This window comes from Esox lucius, chromosome 7 (assembly GCF_011004845.1).
Source record: "Esox lucius isolate fEsoLuc1 chromosome 7, fEsoLuc1.pri, whole genome shotgun sequence".
In the NCBI taxonomy this organism is placed as follows: Eukaryota; Metazoa; Chordata; class Actinopteri; order Esociformes; family Esocidae; genus Esox; species Esox lucius.
In genome coordinates, this window is record NC_047575.1 from 10,966,974 (window position 1) to 10,983,504 (window position 16,531).

At 43.4% G+C, this 16,531-nt stretch overlaps 2 protein-coding genes across 5 annotated transcripts; one reads left to right on the top strand and one right to left on the bottom strand.

Moving 5' to 3' along the window:
- Positions 1 to 1,931: 1,931 nt before the first annotated feature.
- On the bottom strand, positions 1,932 to 6,890 carry prdx4 (peroxiredoxin 4). Its single transcript, NM_001303870.1, is given in 7 exon segments — positions 1,932 to 2,045; positions 2,150 to 2,184; positions 2,458 to 2,588; positions 2,977 to 3,099; positions 3,192 to 3,308; positions 5,625 to 5,742; positions 6,598 to 6,890. Coding segments are annotated over 7 exon segments (789 nt in total). The 5' UTR covers positions 6,812 to 6,890; the 3' UTR covers positions 1,932 to 1,994.
- Positions 6,891 to 7,451: 561 nt separating this feature from the next.
- pdha1a (pyruvate dehydrogenase E1 subunit alpha 1a) lies at positions 7,452 to 16,470 on the top strand. Of its 4 annotated transcripts, XM_010899870.4 has the most exons (13): positions 7,452 to 7,592; positions 10,577 to 10,597; positions 11,331 to 12,128; positions 12,769 to 12,837; positions 12,928 to 13,101; positions 13,261 to 13,387; positions 13,518 to 13,609; positions 13,754 to 13,846; positions 13,943 to 14,098; positions 14,182 to 14,253; positions 14,357 to 14,424; positions 14,661 to 14,769; positions 15,081 to 16,470. In XM_010899870.4, the coding sequence occupies exons 1-13, from the start codon at positions 7,536 to 7,538 to the stop codon at positions 15,243 to 15,245; spliced, it is 2,001 nt and encodes a 666-aa protein (XP_010898172.2). In that variant the 5' UTR covers positions 7,452 to 7,535; the 3' UTR covers positions 15,246 to 16,470. The 4 variants fall into 4 exon arrangements, with proteins under 4 accessions (XP_010898172.2, XP_034149397.1, XP_010898175.2 ...); XM_034293506.1 differs by lacking the exon at positions 10,577 to 10,597; XM_010899873.4 differs by lacking the exon at positions 11,331 to 12,128 and having other exon boundaries at positions 7,459 to 7,592.
- The last annotated feature ends 61 nt before the right edge of the window (positions 16,471 to 16,531 follow it).

Below are 16,531 nucleotides of genomic sequence, written 5' to 3' on the forward strand. Positions count from 1 at the left end.
AAGAATGTTAACAAATGTATGCACAAAATACACTCCTCAAAAAATTAAGGGAACACTTAAATCCCACCTCAGGTCTTGATGAAGAAAGTCTATTCAAGATCAAAATATTTACTGTACATTGTGTATATCGTTGAGAACAAGGGACATAACAACGATCAATGGAAACCAAAATCACCAATCATTCAAAATGGCTGGATTCAAAATCACACCAAAAATCCAAACAAACAAGTGAAATCACAGGCTGTTCCAACTTGTGTGAATTTCAAGGCAACTCATAATGTGACCCAGGCCCAATCCCAATGTCCCCCCTAAACCCTCACAGACTTAACTGACAACACCTGGTAAGTGATTAGTGCAAGAGGCTGCAAGGGCTCTAAATGCTATAAATAGTAATGGGACAGCACTTTATCATGTTGCACATTATTGTGGGTTTGGGAGTTTTTATTTTACATTTTTTACTTTCTTTGTGGCCAAGGCATTTAATAGACCAACTGCCTGATTTATATCTTGCAGGCTCTTGCCCTACAGAGTGGACGAGAGGTAATTGTCAATAATTATCTATATTTGTCAATAATTAATAAAATATTTTTTGTGAAAACAGCATTGTTTACTAAAATAGTTTAATAAAGTAGGTGTGTAATAAGGTGACTGCATTCCTCTGATTTCATGTGTTCTGTGCCCTCTTAAATTCTAGTTACTGTAGTTACCGTTCTTCTTTCTTCTCTTATAAGGCGGGTTTGCCTGCATTTTTCTCTCGCTTCCTGCCTTCCCCTGGTAAGCCCCGTGTTTCACATCACAACGCTATGAACTGTGTGCAATTCCCTCAGGCAAAGTCTACGGAAATGTGGATTGAGCCCCAGTAGTGTGTCTGGCCCCCACGTGCCTGTATGCACTCCTGCCAATGTCTGCATGCTCCTGATGACACGGTGGATGGTGTCCTGGGGATCAGTGAGCTCCTGGACAGTCTGTGGCACTACTTGGCGGTGTCGAATGCACTGACACACAACGTACCAGAGGTTCTCAATTGGATTCAGGTCTGGGGAACATGAGGGCCAGTCAATGGAACGGCCTACACACTCTGGCCATGATGCCAGACATTTTCCTGCACCAGGAGGGACCCCTGGCCCACTGCACAAGCGCAAGGTCTGACGATGGGTCTGAGGATTTCATCCTGATACCAAACAGCAGTCAGGGTACTGTGGCTAGCACATGGAGTTCTGTGCGACACTCCAAGGATGTGCCTCCCCAGACCATCACTGACCCACCGCCAATCTGTCTTGCTGGATGATGTTGCAGGCAGCATAACGTTCACCATGGGGTCTCCAGACTCGTTCACGTCTGTCATGTGCTCAGTGTGAACATGCTCTCATCTGTGAAGAGAACGGGGTGCCACTGGCAGACCAATTCTGGTGTTTTCTGGCGAATGCCAATTGAGCTGCACTGTGCTGGGCTGTGTGCACAGGTCCCACTAGAGGACGTCTGCCCCTCAAGCCACCATGGAGTCGGTTTCTGTGTGGTCAGAAACATACACACCAGTAGCCTGCTGGAGGTCATTCTGTAGGGCTCTAGCAGTGCTCCTCCTGTTCCTCCTCGCACAAAGGAGCAGATACTGGCCATGCTGGTTGATGCCCTTCTACAGCCCTGTAACAGCCCGTCTCCTGGTATCACCACCACGCTCAAGACTGTACTGGGAGACAGAGCAAACCTTCTTGCGAAGGCACGTATGGATGTGCCAATCCTGTAGGAGCTGGACTACCTGTGCAATCTGAATGGTGTTATACTGTGATTACACATTCCCTTCATTTCTTTGAGCAGTGTACATAAATACACTGTGTGCATGGAACATTTCTGGGATTTTGTATTATCTATAGTTTATGACACCAACACTTTTTGATCAGTGTAGAATGACTTACTAAAACAGACAGTGACCAGATTATCAAAACTCTCTTTATTCTGAGCTTCAATTACAATGTTCAAAGGGCCAGAGGATCCACTCAGTTCAGTTTGTCAAAATACTTGAGTTTGCCTGATGGGTCTGGGATTATCTGCAGAGAACAATACAATTAATTAATGCATAAGCCATTTTAACTGAAAATAAGTTACCCACTTGCAGGGACATATAGACAGATACATAGACAGAGAGACTCACTGTGTCGCTGCCTGGCTTCCATCCGGCTGGGCACACTGTAAAAATAAGTCATTTAATTCAAGCTGTGGCAACTGTACTTCCTATAGTTCACATCTCACCTACACAGTCTTCACCCTTGTGGCCACAGCTGGAGTGTTAAAAGTTCTGGCAAAATGTATTTCCCCTGCCTCACCACAAAAGTGAGTTTCCCCATTTGGGTGTCTTGAAAACAACTAATCTACAAATACACGATTAATTATCCATGAAAATAGCATATAATTAGTTGTTCATGGGCATTTTGTGAGAATTTGTTCTGCGGCGAGCCGTACCTTCCCCGTGTTTGTCCGTGTACTGGAAGGCTTGGACCAGCCGCAGAGTCTCGTCCACAGAGCGCCCCACAGGGAGGTCATTCATGGTGATCTGCCTCAGGACACCCTTGTCATCAATAATGAACAAGCCCCTGAGGGAGTGAATGAAACCCTCATGAACTTATGAACAGGCATTTTGTTGTTGCATTTTTTTTTTAAGAGGATTCATTCTCAGGCTGTAGCAAATGTATTAAACCAACTGAAAAGGCAGCCTCTGCTAAATGATGTGGAATACAGACAGCAAATATAATAGGTGCATTTCAACGTTCTGCTCCGCTTCAGTGGTTTTGATCCTGTGGTTACCATGCAACAAGTTTGAAAGGAACCGGTGTACATGCACAGATACTGTTCAAACAAGACAGCCAGGTTTTTCATCTTGCTCATCTCAATATCTGAAACAACATTCCCAGGACTACCGTTATCGTAGTCATCTTTTTTCAATGTAGCTTCTACTCTGCTGAGTATGTGTGCTCGCTGTACCTGAGTGTGTGTCCTGCATCTTCCAGGAAGACTCCATAGTCCTTTGATATCTGGTGTGTCAGATCGGACAGCAGAGGGATTTTCATTGGCCCAAGTCCACCTTGCTTCCTGGGTGTGTTGATCCTGTGTGTAATGTAAAACCATACAGGGTCTTGGAGAGCGAGGGGGAAAGCGAGCTGCTACATCAAAGCACACGGATATGATGCTAATCTTACCATGCCAGATGGGTGAACTGGGAGTCAACGGAACAGGCTACAACCTCTGCATTGATGGCACGGAACTCATGCACACGATCACTGAACGCTATGATCTCAGTGGGGCAGACAAATGTACTGCAGGAACACAGAGTCAAGGCAATCAGAAAACACATGTTCATCAACAATTACACTTCACCAAAACACTACCTAGTGAGCACATCACAAAGCTTATCAGAAATGCATTTATTATCGCCATTAAAATGTATGTAGTTCTGTTCCTGAGCGGTCCTGGTTCTCATTCTGCATCTTGTCATGTTGTGAATCCAACATGACAAGACCCTAGTAAATAATTACATTGTCCTAGCATGTTTTCTGATTATCTACTTTTATTTTTCTACTACTCATTTGTTGAGGATGTTCGCTATCAAACCGTCAAAGAGCATAATATGTAACAAGCAAAATAAGCATAGTAAAAATAAAAGGCAAAAATGTAATCTGATCAGAGCAGGTGAGCATAATTGTGTTGTCAATTTTGTGTACAAAAAGTACAATTTTTACTTAATTTGCATGATTCAGTCATAACATGTACAAGTGCTGGTCATAAAATTAGAATATCATCAAAAAGTTGATTTATTTCAGTAATTCCATTCAAAAAGTGAAACTTGTATATTATATTCATTCATTACACACAGACTGATATTTGTTTATTTATTTTAATTGTGATGATTATAACTGACAACTAATGAAAATCCCAAATTCAGTATCTCTGAAAATGTATTAAAAAAATATTACTTAAGACCAATACAAAAAATTCTGAAAAGTATGAACATGAAAAGTATGAGCATGTACAGCACTAAATACTTAGTTGGGGCTCCTTTTGCCTGAATTACTGCAGCAATGCGGCGTGGCATGGAGTCGATCAGTCTGTGGCACTGCTCAGGTGTTATGAGAGCCCAGGTTGCTCTGATAGTTGCCTTCAGCTCTTCTGCTTTATTGGGTCTGGCGTATCGCATCTTCCTCTTCACAATACCCCATAGATTTTCTATAGGGTTAAGGTCAGGCGAGTTTGCTGGCCAATTAAGAACAGGGATACCATGGTCCTTAAACCAGGTACTGGTAGCTTTGGCACTGTGTGCAGGTGCCAAGTCCTGTTGGAAAATGAAATCTGCATCTCCATAAAGTTGGTCAGCAGCAGGAAGCATAAAGTGCTCTAAAAAATCCTGGTAGACGGCTGCGTTGACCTTGGACCTCAGAAAACAAAGTGGACCTACACCAGCAGATGACATGGCACCCCAAACCATCACTGACTGTGGAAACTTTACACTGGACTTCAAGCAACGTGGAATCTGTGCCTCTCCTCTCTTCCTCCAGACTCTGGGACCTTGATTTCCAAAGGAAATGCAAAATGTACTTTCATCAGAGAACATAACTGAGCAGCAGTCCAGTCCTTTTTGTCTTTAGCCCAGGCGAGACGCTTCTGACGCTGTTTCTTGTTCAAGAGTGGCTTGACACAAGGAATGCGACAGCTGAAACCCATGTCTTGCATACGTCTGTGCGTGGTGGTTCTTGAAGCACTGACTCCAGCTGCAGTCCACTCTTTGTGAATCTCCTCCACATTTTTGAATGAGTTTTGTTTCACAGTCCTCTCCAGGGTGCAGTTATCCCTATTGCTTGTACACTTTTTTCTAACACATCTTTTCCTTCCCTTTGCCTCTCTATTAATGTGCTTGGACACAGCTCTGTGAACAGCCAGCCTCTTTAGCTATGACCTTTTGTGTCTTGCCCTCCTTGTGCAAGGTGTCAATGGTCGTCTTTTGGACAGCTGTCAAGTCAGCAGTCTTCCCCGTGATTGTGTAGCCTACAGAACTAGACTGGGAGACCATTTAAAGGCCTTTGCAGGTGTTTTGGGTTAATTAGCTGATTAGAGTGTGTCAACAGGTCACTTCAATATTGAACCTTTTCACAATATTCAAATTTTCTGAGATACTGAATTTGGGGTTTTCATTAGTTGTCAGTTATAATCACCAAAATTAAAATAAATAAACACTTGAAATATATCAGTCTGTGTGGAATGAATGGTTAAATTATACAAGTTTCACTTTTTGAATGGAATTACTGAAATAAATCAACTTTTTGATGATATTCGAATTTTATGACCAGCACCTGTAAAAGATATGCTTTTATTTTCTTGAAATACATAGTCTCACAACGTTTCTTAAGACCGGGCCAAAAATAAAGGATTAATTTGTGTTGGAGAACATTCAATGGATTTAAAATGATTGCTGAACCCACTTTGGCACATCCATACCCCCACCATGTAAAATATAGCAAATTGTGTTAAATAGGTACAACAGTAAAAAAAAAAAAACCCAACAAACATTTTGTGATTGTAGCAAAAAACTGTACAAAAAGGCTGTTTTAAGAGAAAGTTGAGTAAGATTGAATACTCACAAGTCCAGGGGGTAGAAGAAGAACACTAGGTATTTCCCTTTGTAGTCAGACAGTTTGAGCTCCTTAAACTCACCATTGATGACAGCGGATCCCTCAAAGTAAGGTGCAGGCTTTGAAACTGCAAAAAAGATGAAATAACACCACATTAACAGCTCAAGCCAGAGGAAACAAGCCATCCATACCAACGCAACATAATTTACTGTGAAATTTAACAATTAATAGTTGTTCTTTGTTGGTGAGCAGGTAGATGGCTCAAGACAGGCATGGAACACACCGAGTGGGGCTGGGGCACACTCTCATTCAGAAGGTTCCCTCTTGGGTTCTCAGTTCAAGGGGTTTTCTTGCTTCCTCTTCCATAAATGACAATACGATTACACCTAAACTTCTTAATCTGTACATATTACAGTGCAAAAAGGCAACTGTCCTCCTTGTTCGATCTCTACTCACCTGCTGATTGGGAAAATGTAAAGAAAGAAAAATGCTCTATGTAATGTAAAATCCTGTAATTTTATTTCAGCAGGCTTTTGAATTGAACGTAGATTATTGAAGAACAAGTTAAATGAGAGGGAATGATTCAAATGCACTTGGGAAAGTGTGGGGCGCTGCAGCTGTAATTGCGCGGGACCTCCAGTCCGTGTGCTCCACACAGTAGTTCAAACCAAGTATCATTCGCATGACGTGTCCAAATGTAATGACTATTTGGTATATTGAGCTTAAATATAAATGTGGAATAGTATCAAACTAACACACCCTGGTTAAATGTATATGTCAGTTATGAACATACAAACGAAAAACGTGACACTTTGCAGCATATGTGGCTTGTTATGTTGGTTAGCTAAGGGTTCAGTGTAGTAAGTTAGCTATGTAGTTTTAACCACATAGGCCTCCCAGTGCATTGTGTAAAACCCCCTGGGGTAAAAAGAACGTTCAGGTAAATACATGTTTAACTACCGTGCAGGAGTGTAATACCCACTTTTTGCTTTGCTGAGATGCAAAGAATGGTCAGAGACGGGCACACGGAAAGCCTCTCCGGGGTAGACGTGTCCGCCAGCGTAGTTGTAACACTCCTGGTCTTTTTTCCCATTAGAGCCGTCTTGGACGGCAGTGACCAATTTAGTGACAAGACAAAATGTGCAAAAAACACTTAACAATTCTTTCACCATCTTCATATGAAGAATGACATCCATTCCACTGTCTCGCGGAAAGCACGTAGCTAACTGGTAAGAAAGAACTACAAATGCATGCAGGAGCGCGCTTATTTCAAGTGCACGCGCAGTTTGTGCTTCGATTTAAATCTTTCCAGGGTCACTTTTCTGGTCCCTTTTCCTGAAAGACAATATACCTGTAATAACCTGCTTTATGTATATCAAACTATATGGAAACAAAGTCATAAAAGCACGTGGAATTTAGGTTAATTTCTCGCTGGGGCCACCCATATGTCATGTTAAACATATGCCAGAGCAGCTGGTTGATTTAACAACAATAATTTTCTAAATTGTATAGCGCCTGGAATATTATTATACACTTTTGGATTCAAGGGTCCATAGCGCCTGGAATATTATTATACACTTTTGGATTCAAGGGTCCATACAGTAAAATGTGTATTTTGTGAGAGAATTATAGTAATTTCACAATCAAATGCTTTGTCAATAAAAAAAAGAAGACTAAAGGTTAAAGCAGAAATCAGCAAAGCTCGTAACCCGTCGTACCCCGCACATAAACATAATAAACTCTTTATTATGTCTATTTCCCCGCAAGACATCTCTGCAGCTCGTTTCCTGTCGCGAAGCAAGTGCGTGTTGGAGCTGCGTATGTCGTCATCTGTTGTCGACATGGGTTTGTCATCAGTCGAGTTGTTTTGACAGGCCGGAAGGACGGAACGTTTCCCTGAATCAGTGGCGGCTAAATAGTATGCAAAAGATGATGACATTAATCTCCAACGTGCTGAGGGGCAGTGTTAGCAGAAATGTAAGTATTGCTTTTGCAAGGTTATTTGGTATAAGATACAAGCCACCTGCATTTTTCTTTAAAAACTAGATAAGTTGCGGTGCTGACCTTGCCAGACAGCAAGGCCCTGATTCATACCCTACCTAGGAAACGCACTAGCTAGTTGGCTAGCCTGGCCAAATATTTGTATGATCCTCTGTTGTTGCTTGGCTTTAGTTCAACACATGAATCTTTCCAAGTTGTAGCTAGCTAACTTAACTTGCTCTGAAAAACCCTACTACTCCCTAATCTAATGACTTAGCCTCTACTGACTGTACGTTGTAGAATGGGCTTTAGTTTAAGTAAATTACTCTAAACCTGTTAACTACCTGAGATCCTAGAGAATCGTGTAGGCTTACAGTAGTATTACTAATAAAGTTAGATAGTAAGATAGCCAATCATTAAGCTTGCTGCTAAATGGAAAAATGTGTCGTCAACCCCGATGGTAGATAGCTAGCTTATAACGTTGCGTTGAATGCTAGAGCCCTTCCGTAAGTCATACCATAACCATGTTTTTTTTTTTCTTAGCCATTAGTAGCTATTAATTAGGACACCCAGTGGTAATTGCGTTTTTAATAATAAGAACAATTCTGAAGTGTCAGTGGAGTAATGACAGAGGATGAGAATTATTGGAAGGTCATTAGTGACAGGGAACTAAATAGCACCAGTGTTTTCACTGCAAGTTATTTTAGTAGATTGGAAGGCTATGTTTCACAATGTGTAATGTTTTGTCTAACAGGCCATGCAAAACAAACCTTCCCTCTGGCTGGCCATCATAGATAGCGAAACCAAAAATGGAGTTCTGTTAATCTACAACAACGTTTCCAAAAAGTTGGGACGCTGTGTAAAATGGAAATAACAGAATGCAATGATGTGTAAATTTAAACCCTATATTCAATAGAAAATCGTGCAAAGACAACATATCAAATGTTGAAACTGAGACATTTTATTGTTTCTTGAAAACATGTGCCCACTTTGAATTTAATGCCAGCAACACATTTAAAATAAGCTGGGACAGGGGCAGCAAGAGACTGGAAAAGATGTGTAATGGTAAAAAAAATAAAAGAATCCTGGTGGAACATCTCACAATTAATTAGGTACATTGACAACATGTAATTGATAAAATCGTAACATGATTGGGTATAAAAAGAGCATCCCAGAGAGGATTAGTCTTTCAGAAGTAAAGATGGGATGGGGTTCACCACTCTGTGAAAAACTGCACAGGCAAATAGTGCAAACATTTAAGAATAACGTTTCTCAATGTAAAAGACTTTGGGGATCTCATCATTTACAATAAATAATACTGTTAAAAGGTTCAGAGAATCCGGAGAAATCTCTACACGCCAGCGACAAGGCCAAAAACCAGTATTGGATGGCCATGATCTTCGGGCCCTCAGACGGCTCTGTATTAAAAACGGACCCAATTCTGTCACTAGATGGGCTCAGGAAGACTTCCGAAAACCATTGTCTGTGAACACAGAACGTCGCTGCATCCACAAATGCATGTTAAAACTATACCATGCAAAGAAAAAAACATATATGAACAAGATCCAGACATTCTGCCGCCTTCTGGAGCTCATTTAAGATGGACTGAGGTGAAGTGGAAAATTGTTCTGTTGTCTGATGAATCAAAATGTAAGATTATTTTTAGGAATCAGACGCCACGTCCTCCTGGTTACAGAGGAGAGGGACCACCCGGCTTGTTATCAGCGTTGAAAAGCCAGAATCTGTGATTGTATGGGGGTGGATTATTGTACATGGCATGGGCGACTTGCACATCTGTGATCATCTGCAGCATTAATACTGAACAGTATATACAGGTTTTGGAGCAACATATGCTGCCATCCAGACAATGTATTTTTCAGGGAAGGCCTTGCTTATTTCAGCAAGCCAATGCCAAAACGCATTCTGCACATATTACTACAGCATAGTTCTGTAGTAAAAGTGTCCGGGTGCGAAACTGGCCTGCCTGCAGTCCAGACCTGTCATTCATTGAAAACATTTGGTGCATTATGAAACTTAAAATACAACAAAGGATAACATGAACTGTTGAGCAGCTGAAATATATGTCATGCAAGAATGGGAACACATTTCACTTTCAAAACTACAGCAATTGATCTCCTCAGTTCCCAAACGCTTACTGAGCATTGTTAAAGGAAGAGGTGATGCAACACATGGGTAAACATGACCCTGTCCCAATTTTTTTTAAATGTGCTGCTGGCGTTAAATTAAAGGTGCGCATGTATTTTTCCAAAAACAATAACATTGCTCGGTTTCAACATTTGATATGTTTATCTTTGTACTATATTCAATTAAATAGGATAAATGATTTGCACATCATTGCATTCTTTATTTATTTCCATTTTATGCAGCGTCCCAACCTTTTTTGGAGACAGTTTTGTAGTTCGGGACAAACTGGTCAGTGGTCTGTCACATCATTGGGTGGAAGTGAGGAGGGATGAGCACCTGACTCATCCAACACTAATCTGTGCGGCTCAGTCATGTTGTTAAGCAGGTAGCAGGACGCCTCCTTCAGAGACAGACACACATGTTCAACGTCCTTTCTACACATGCTCAACGTCAATGCAGAAGACATGTGTATCATAAGCAACCACTCTGACACACAAACACAGAATCCCATTTATAACCCCACATGCTGATTATGTCACTTTTATTTTGAGCTGGCGTCGCCCTTCTTACCAGAATGGGGCACCAACTCATGGCTGGGAGGCAGCCCAGTATCTAAACCATTGCAATCATCTTTCATCCTGTGCGAAGCATACCTACAACAGGCTAGTTGAACTCCCTAAAACGTTTGATGTGGCACATCATTGTCAGCATTTTTTCCTTCAAGTCTGACTACATAATAACTGTGGTTAATTGTTCTCATTCCTATGATGTCTTTACCTGGTATTCTGTCTCACTTTCACCATATCTGGTTCTCTCTCCCGTTGGCTGCCTGATAGGGAGGCCAGGTTGTTTCAGAGGTAAGATGTGCTTTTACCTGTGTAGTTGGAGATACGGTCCATGTGCCAGATCCCACTGTGCCTGTTGTGCTGCAGCCTGTTTCTCGTTCACATGATGTGTGTCAGTCATTTCGCTCTATGATATTTTTGTGAGATAATTGGTTGAGATCCATGAAGTCCTCGCTTTTTTTGTGACAGTGTACAGCAACCTTTAACATTGTTCTCCTAATCACTCATCCTGTTGGCGTTTTGAATATTCTTACACTCTTCACAGCTTTCAATTGTCGTATGCACACAGACCTGTCTGTTCTGATTACTAGTGTGTTAGTGGTGTCAGAGCCAACTGGTTGGTGGAGATACCTTCACAAAGCCAAAACTTTTTGTGTTGATAGGTATAGTTTTGGTTTGTATGCACATAATATGCACATAATATTCAGAATTAGCCTTTTTTATGGTCTGTTAGGTCTCAAAAAGGACATTTGTCAGTGCACAGTTTTATTTTGTGGAATATCATATTTTGATTTTGTTTTCATATTAACCTGTTGAAAGGCTTGTTTTGATTCCCAGAAGTCAGATTTGTTTCATAGATTACTTGGCCACACACTCCAGATGCCCTTTCAAAATTCTAAACAACCGCCAGATCTACAGCTGTTTCAGCTAAAGTAGTGAACTGTTGTTGTTTTCAGAGCCCTCAGTGGGTAGTGTCCACACCTCCAGACTCTACAGTGACTCTGCTTGGCTCTTCTCTCCCCAGTCCTCATTGCGCAGGGCTGTTTTGCAGCTGCTGGCGGTCCAGGGGCAGTATGCTGACATAGCCCATCCGCCCGACCCAGATCCAGCACTGCGCCCCTACAAGCCAGACGAAGATTTATGCTCAGTCACACATAGTCCTCTAGCAGACAATCTCAACAGACCAAAGACTGATACTGACAAACCATTTTCCGATCTAACAGTAATTGATCATGTAATTATGGACCCGCCAATTTTTCTGGACCCTTTTTCTGAGCGACCAAATCTGAACTCTCCAGAGCCCTTAGCATCCAGTCTGACTGTTTCAGGTCTCAGAGCAGATACAGCCCCAGTGGTACCAGAAGCAGAACCATTAGCTAATACTGACTCGCCTGATTCAGAACCCTTAGAACCACATTTAAATGTCCTTACTCATTTAGAATCAACTTTACTGAAACGACTTGTAAGTACAAATCCAGTTATTCCAGAATCAACCTCATGTGGACAGTCCACTACCATGGACTCTCAAGTACTAAAATCGACTTCACCAGAGCCACCAATTACACTTCATGCAGAAATGTACTCTGACCTACCACGCCCGGAAGTAACACTGCCAGAACTACATCTTAACACAGACCAACTAACTCAGGAAATAAACCGCTCAGACCCTGAAATCTGCGCTAACAGCCCCGCTTGCGACTCTTCCACGTCTGAGCCTCGGCAGGCAGAGAGGAGCCAGAACACTGACATAACGTTGCACCAACGCCCTGAGATCGCCCTCAGCTTGACTGAAGACACTCGTTTACCAGAGCCACAGCTTGCTGTGAGTACTGGCAGCCCCCCCCCCCCCCCGTATATGTTTCCCTCCTCCCCTCACCACCTCTCAGGCCTTTCTGGTACTCTGCATGCCCCCAATGCACAGGTGATGTGGTCCGCCTGTTGTCTCACGCTGCGGCTGAGGCCAGGGCCCGATCGATGATCACTCGGTTTCTTTACATTGCTTGACCTGACTGGCTGCCTGAACCTGCTCATCCCAAAATGTAACTCTTCGACACAATGTTGTCTTATTTATCGTTCACTAACCATTCACGTTTAAGTACACATTCCTTCGAATTTGCCAGAGTGTAGGAACTATTGTGGATGTGTCTTTTGCAGCCATTGAGGCATTCCTGTTTTTTTCATTTGTTTTGGTTGTATTTTTCAAGACTGGTTTCAGTGCTGGTTGTCAGTGGCAGCAGAGTTAGTTCAGGTCAGTTGGGTTGTGTGGATCAGCCTCTGGACGTCTTGCTCCATTCTATGCCGTATCTCAACATTTCTCACTTTTGGGGGTTTGTCCTACTTGTGCTGCCTCTCCCGGCTTGTCCTACCTCTGGTCTTGCTGTGTAGGTGTATGTTGTGAAAAGATGCAGGTCTGGTAGAATGTAGACATGAAGTGAATCTCTCAATGTCCCCTGTTACTTCAGGCAGCAAGCGTGGTGGTGTCGTCACGTTCCTACGCTGACTTCACTCCTGAAGCCACCTTCGACATAAAGGTAAAACAAATGTGGAGTCACAATTTACTGCTATTAATACTCAGTGTTTGCTTTGAGTTCTCAGTGTGTGTGTGTGTGTGTCCCCGGTAGAAAGTTGACCTTCATCGTCTGGAGGAGGGTCCACCCCTGACGTCCACACTGACCCGTGAGGATGGGCTGAAGTACTACCGTACCATGCAGACCATCAGACGGATGGAGCTGAAGGCAGATCAACTCTACAAGCAGAAGATCATCAGGGGCTTCTGTCACCTGTATGACGGCCAGGTTAGAGCGAGTCTCGTAATTCCTCTGATTTATAGATGGGTCGGCTGACCATGGTATGAACAACAAAGCACCTGTCTCAGTATATAGAAGTTGATACAACGTCGTCTTTTTAGATGTTTCCGATATGTTGGAACAAACAACACTGTTTTTCTATGCTAGGAAGCCTGTGCGGTTGGCATAGAGGGGGGTATCACCCTGTCAGATCACCTGATCACTGCTTATCGCGCCCACGGTTACACCCTCACCAGGGGCGGGACTGTCAGAGAGATCATGGCTGAGCTCACTGGTGAGGACCCTAACAACCGCTAGTAACTGAACTTTGAAACTCTGATTTTATCTTTGGAGCCACCTTTGAACTTATTGTTTTCTTCCCTCGTTTTTCTGTTTTGCTTTCTTCCCATGCTTTTGTCTTTCAGGTCGTCGAGAGGGTATTGCTAAGGGCAAGGGAGGCTCTATGCACATGTACACGAAAAACTTCTATGGAGGCAATGGCATTGTGGGCGCTCAGGTAATTTACAAGGGCCAAGCATTGGTTGTCTTAGATATGAAAGAATCCCTTTCGATCAAAAGGTTTTTGTCCCTGGTCTATATCCCAATTAAAGATGTTGAGTCGTTACTTTCCCGTGTTAACTCCTGCGTAATGTTCCCCCAGGTGCCTCTAGGAGCCGGCGTAGCCCTGGCCTGCAAATACCTGGGCACTGACCAGCTCTGTGTCAGTCTGTATGGTGACGGAGCAGCCAACCAGGTTTGCCATACATAAAACCCGCCTACATTTAACACGTGACTGACAAGTTTGCATTTGACCCTCATAGCTGTTGACTGTATTTACATTCACCCGCAGGGTCAGATCTTCGAGACGTATAACATGGCGTCTCTTTGGAAGTTGCCCATCATCTTTATCTGTGAGAACAACCAGTACGGCATGGGCACATCAGTCGAGCGTGCTTCTGCCAGCACTGAGTACTACAAGAGAGGAGACTTCATTCCTGGCCTCAGGGTAGGCCGCTAGCTAATGCGCTCGCACGCCTGTAGACATTCCAGAAAGGTCCCAATTAAACTCCCACGCCTCTGCACATACAGGTGGACGGGATGGATGTCCTGTGCGTCAGAGAGGCGACCAAGTTTGCAGCGGACCACTGCCGATCCGGAAAGGTGAGCGTTAGTGTTGGTCAGGTGGTCTGGACTGCGTACAGGTTTGTGTCTTTTGGTCTACGAGTCACCACTGAGGGTGTTTCTCTGCTTCACCTGTGTTCAGGGCCCTATTCTCATGGAGCTCCAGACCTACCGCTACCATGGACACAGCATGAGCGACCCTGGGGTCAGGTAAAAGTCCACATTTGCGTCTGTATTAATAGATAACTTTAGTTGTGACTGTAAGTCTGTTTCGTACAGGGATTTAGCATCTAGCCGTTCAGCGCTCAAACATATCGACACCTTGGCAATTTACCATTGTTCCCCAAAAGCCCCCTCTGTGCACTCTCTTAGCTGCCCTAGTGACACTGCCCACCCATGATCCCTGAACCCTACCCCACTCCTCCACCCCCCCCACTCCCCCTCAGCTACCGCACACGTGAGGAGATCCAGGAGGTCCGCAGTAAGAGCGACCCCATATCTATGCTGAAGGACCGCATGCTCAGCAACAACATGGCCAGCGTCGAGGAGCTCAAGGTGATTCTCACACATTCCTGGGTGAACGTCCTGTTCCATACGTGGCGAGCTAAACAGACACAGGACATATACGTAGCCAGGGACTGTGATCTAGCTTAGCGTCTCAGAAATACGTAGCCAGGGACTGTGATCTAGCTTAGCGTCTCAGAAATACGTAGCCAGTGACTGTGATCTAGCTTAGCGTCTCAGAAATACGTAGCCAGGGACTGTGATCTAGCTTAGCGTCTCAGAAATGCAGTTGAAACGTAGCAGACTGAAGCATGACTTTGACGATGTAATGACCGACCGTCCCTCGTCCCGACTGTGTGCAGGAGATCGACATTGAGGTGCGGAAGGAGATTGAGGACGCGGCACAGTTTGCCACCACAGACCCTGAGCCCCCTCTGGATGACCTTTGTAGCCACATCTACGCCAACGAGAAGTCCTTCGAAGTGCGTGGCGCCACCCCGTGGACCAAACTGACGTCCCACAGCTAAAGGCTCTGTCACCCAGGCCTTCTCCCAGTCCTCCATCAACGCACACTTTTATCTCTGCACACGTCGTCATCCCCATCTCAGCCAAATGGCCTTCATGGACTCTAATCGTCTCCTTTCTACTCCCACCCCCACTCCACATCATCATCCCTATCCAATATTACGTTCATTCACCCATACATGTTCCGTTGACCCTCTGCATGAATCGAAAAACTCTACACGCAAAACGTGGGCCTGGCTGGTGCCATAGCTCCTTGAAGATTCGAACTCCGAGTCATTGTTACTTGCAGTGCTCATGCTACACTATTGCCACGTCTTCTCTCTTGAAATGTCACTTAAAACACAGCCAAGAAGTAAGACGTTTACCGTGCCTCTCAAAATGTTTTCGAGACTGATCATTTGGATGGGTTGTCCCTCCGCAACATTAGTGGCATAATTTCTCCTGTAAGACGTGGTGGTTGTTTTGTTTCTTTTTCCAGAGAGATTAAAGGATACATTATGTAAAGGGATGTAGATTAGGATGTTAACATTTCTACCTGGCCAAATCGAACCTGTGCTTCTGGGACATGGATTGTGTTTAGAAGATGTCTCTCGTTATTATGGCACTCTGCAGATCCACGTGGATGAGGGCGGAGTCTGGACATTGTGATGTGATGATTTAATATTTCTGACCTCATGCCTCCGCTGTCTTGTCAGTCATAGCCCACTTTAGGAACCTACACTCAAACTACAATTCCCCTTGCTCTCTACTTGGATTTTGTTGGTTCTATCAGCCTCATATTTATTGCTGAATGTGTTTTTTAACTAGCATACCAATACTGTGTTTTAAACTACAAATAATTCAAGGAAGAAGAGAAAATGCCTCTTTTGTGAGTCTTGGTGGTCAGCTGTTACAGTGGGATATAGTCAGACTATGGATACGGATGTCACTACATAGGGATCGGTCCTGGTTTTCCTACACTGGTGTTCTAATAAGGGAGTGTATGTGCGCCTTGGTTTTCATTGTACAATCTGTTGAAACGAAGTAAAATAAATCGGAAAGAAACTAATGAACTTGTTTTGGGCTTTGTGTTTCTGTGAATGTGTTAAAAATGTATGGTCCACTCTGGCCCTATTTTTTTTCTATGTTTGATTCACACTCAGGTCATCCATATGAAAATGTATGTATACATAACTAAGTGACTTTTGGATATGTCTGATTAATGGCATATAAACATATTAGATACTTGTTTGTGTCCTTTTGTAATAGCACTGACAGGAGGCTAAATGTTATACAATGCCATCTCATT

Excerpts from the sequence above, each read along its gene's own strand:
- pdha1a (XM_010899870.4), top strand. The coding sequence starts at position 7,536 with ATGCAAAAGATGATGACATTAATCTCCAACGTGCTGAGGGGCAGTGTT. Across the intron at positions 12,129-12,768 it reads TACCAGAGCCACAGCTTGCT|GCAGCAAGCGTGGTGGTGTC; the intron begins GTGAGTACTGGC and ends CTGTTACTTCAG. Across the intron at positions 12,838-12,927 it reads AAGCCACCTTCGACATAAAG|AAAGTTGACCTTCATCGTCT; the intron begins GTAAAACAAATG and ends TGTCCCCGGTAG.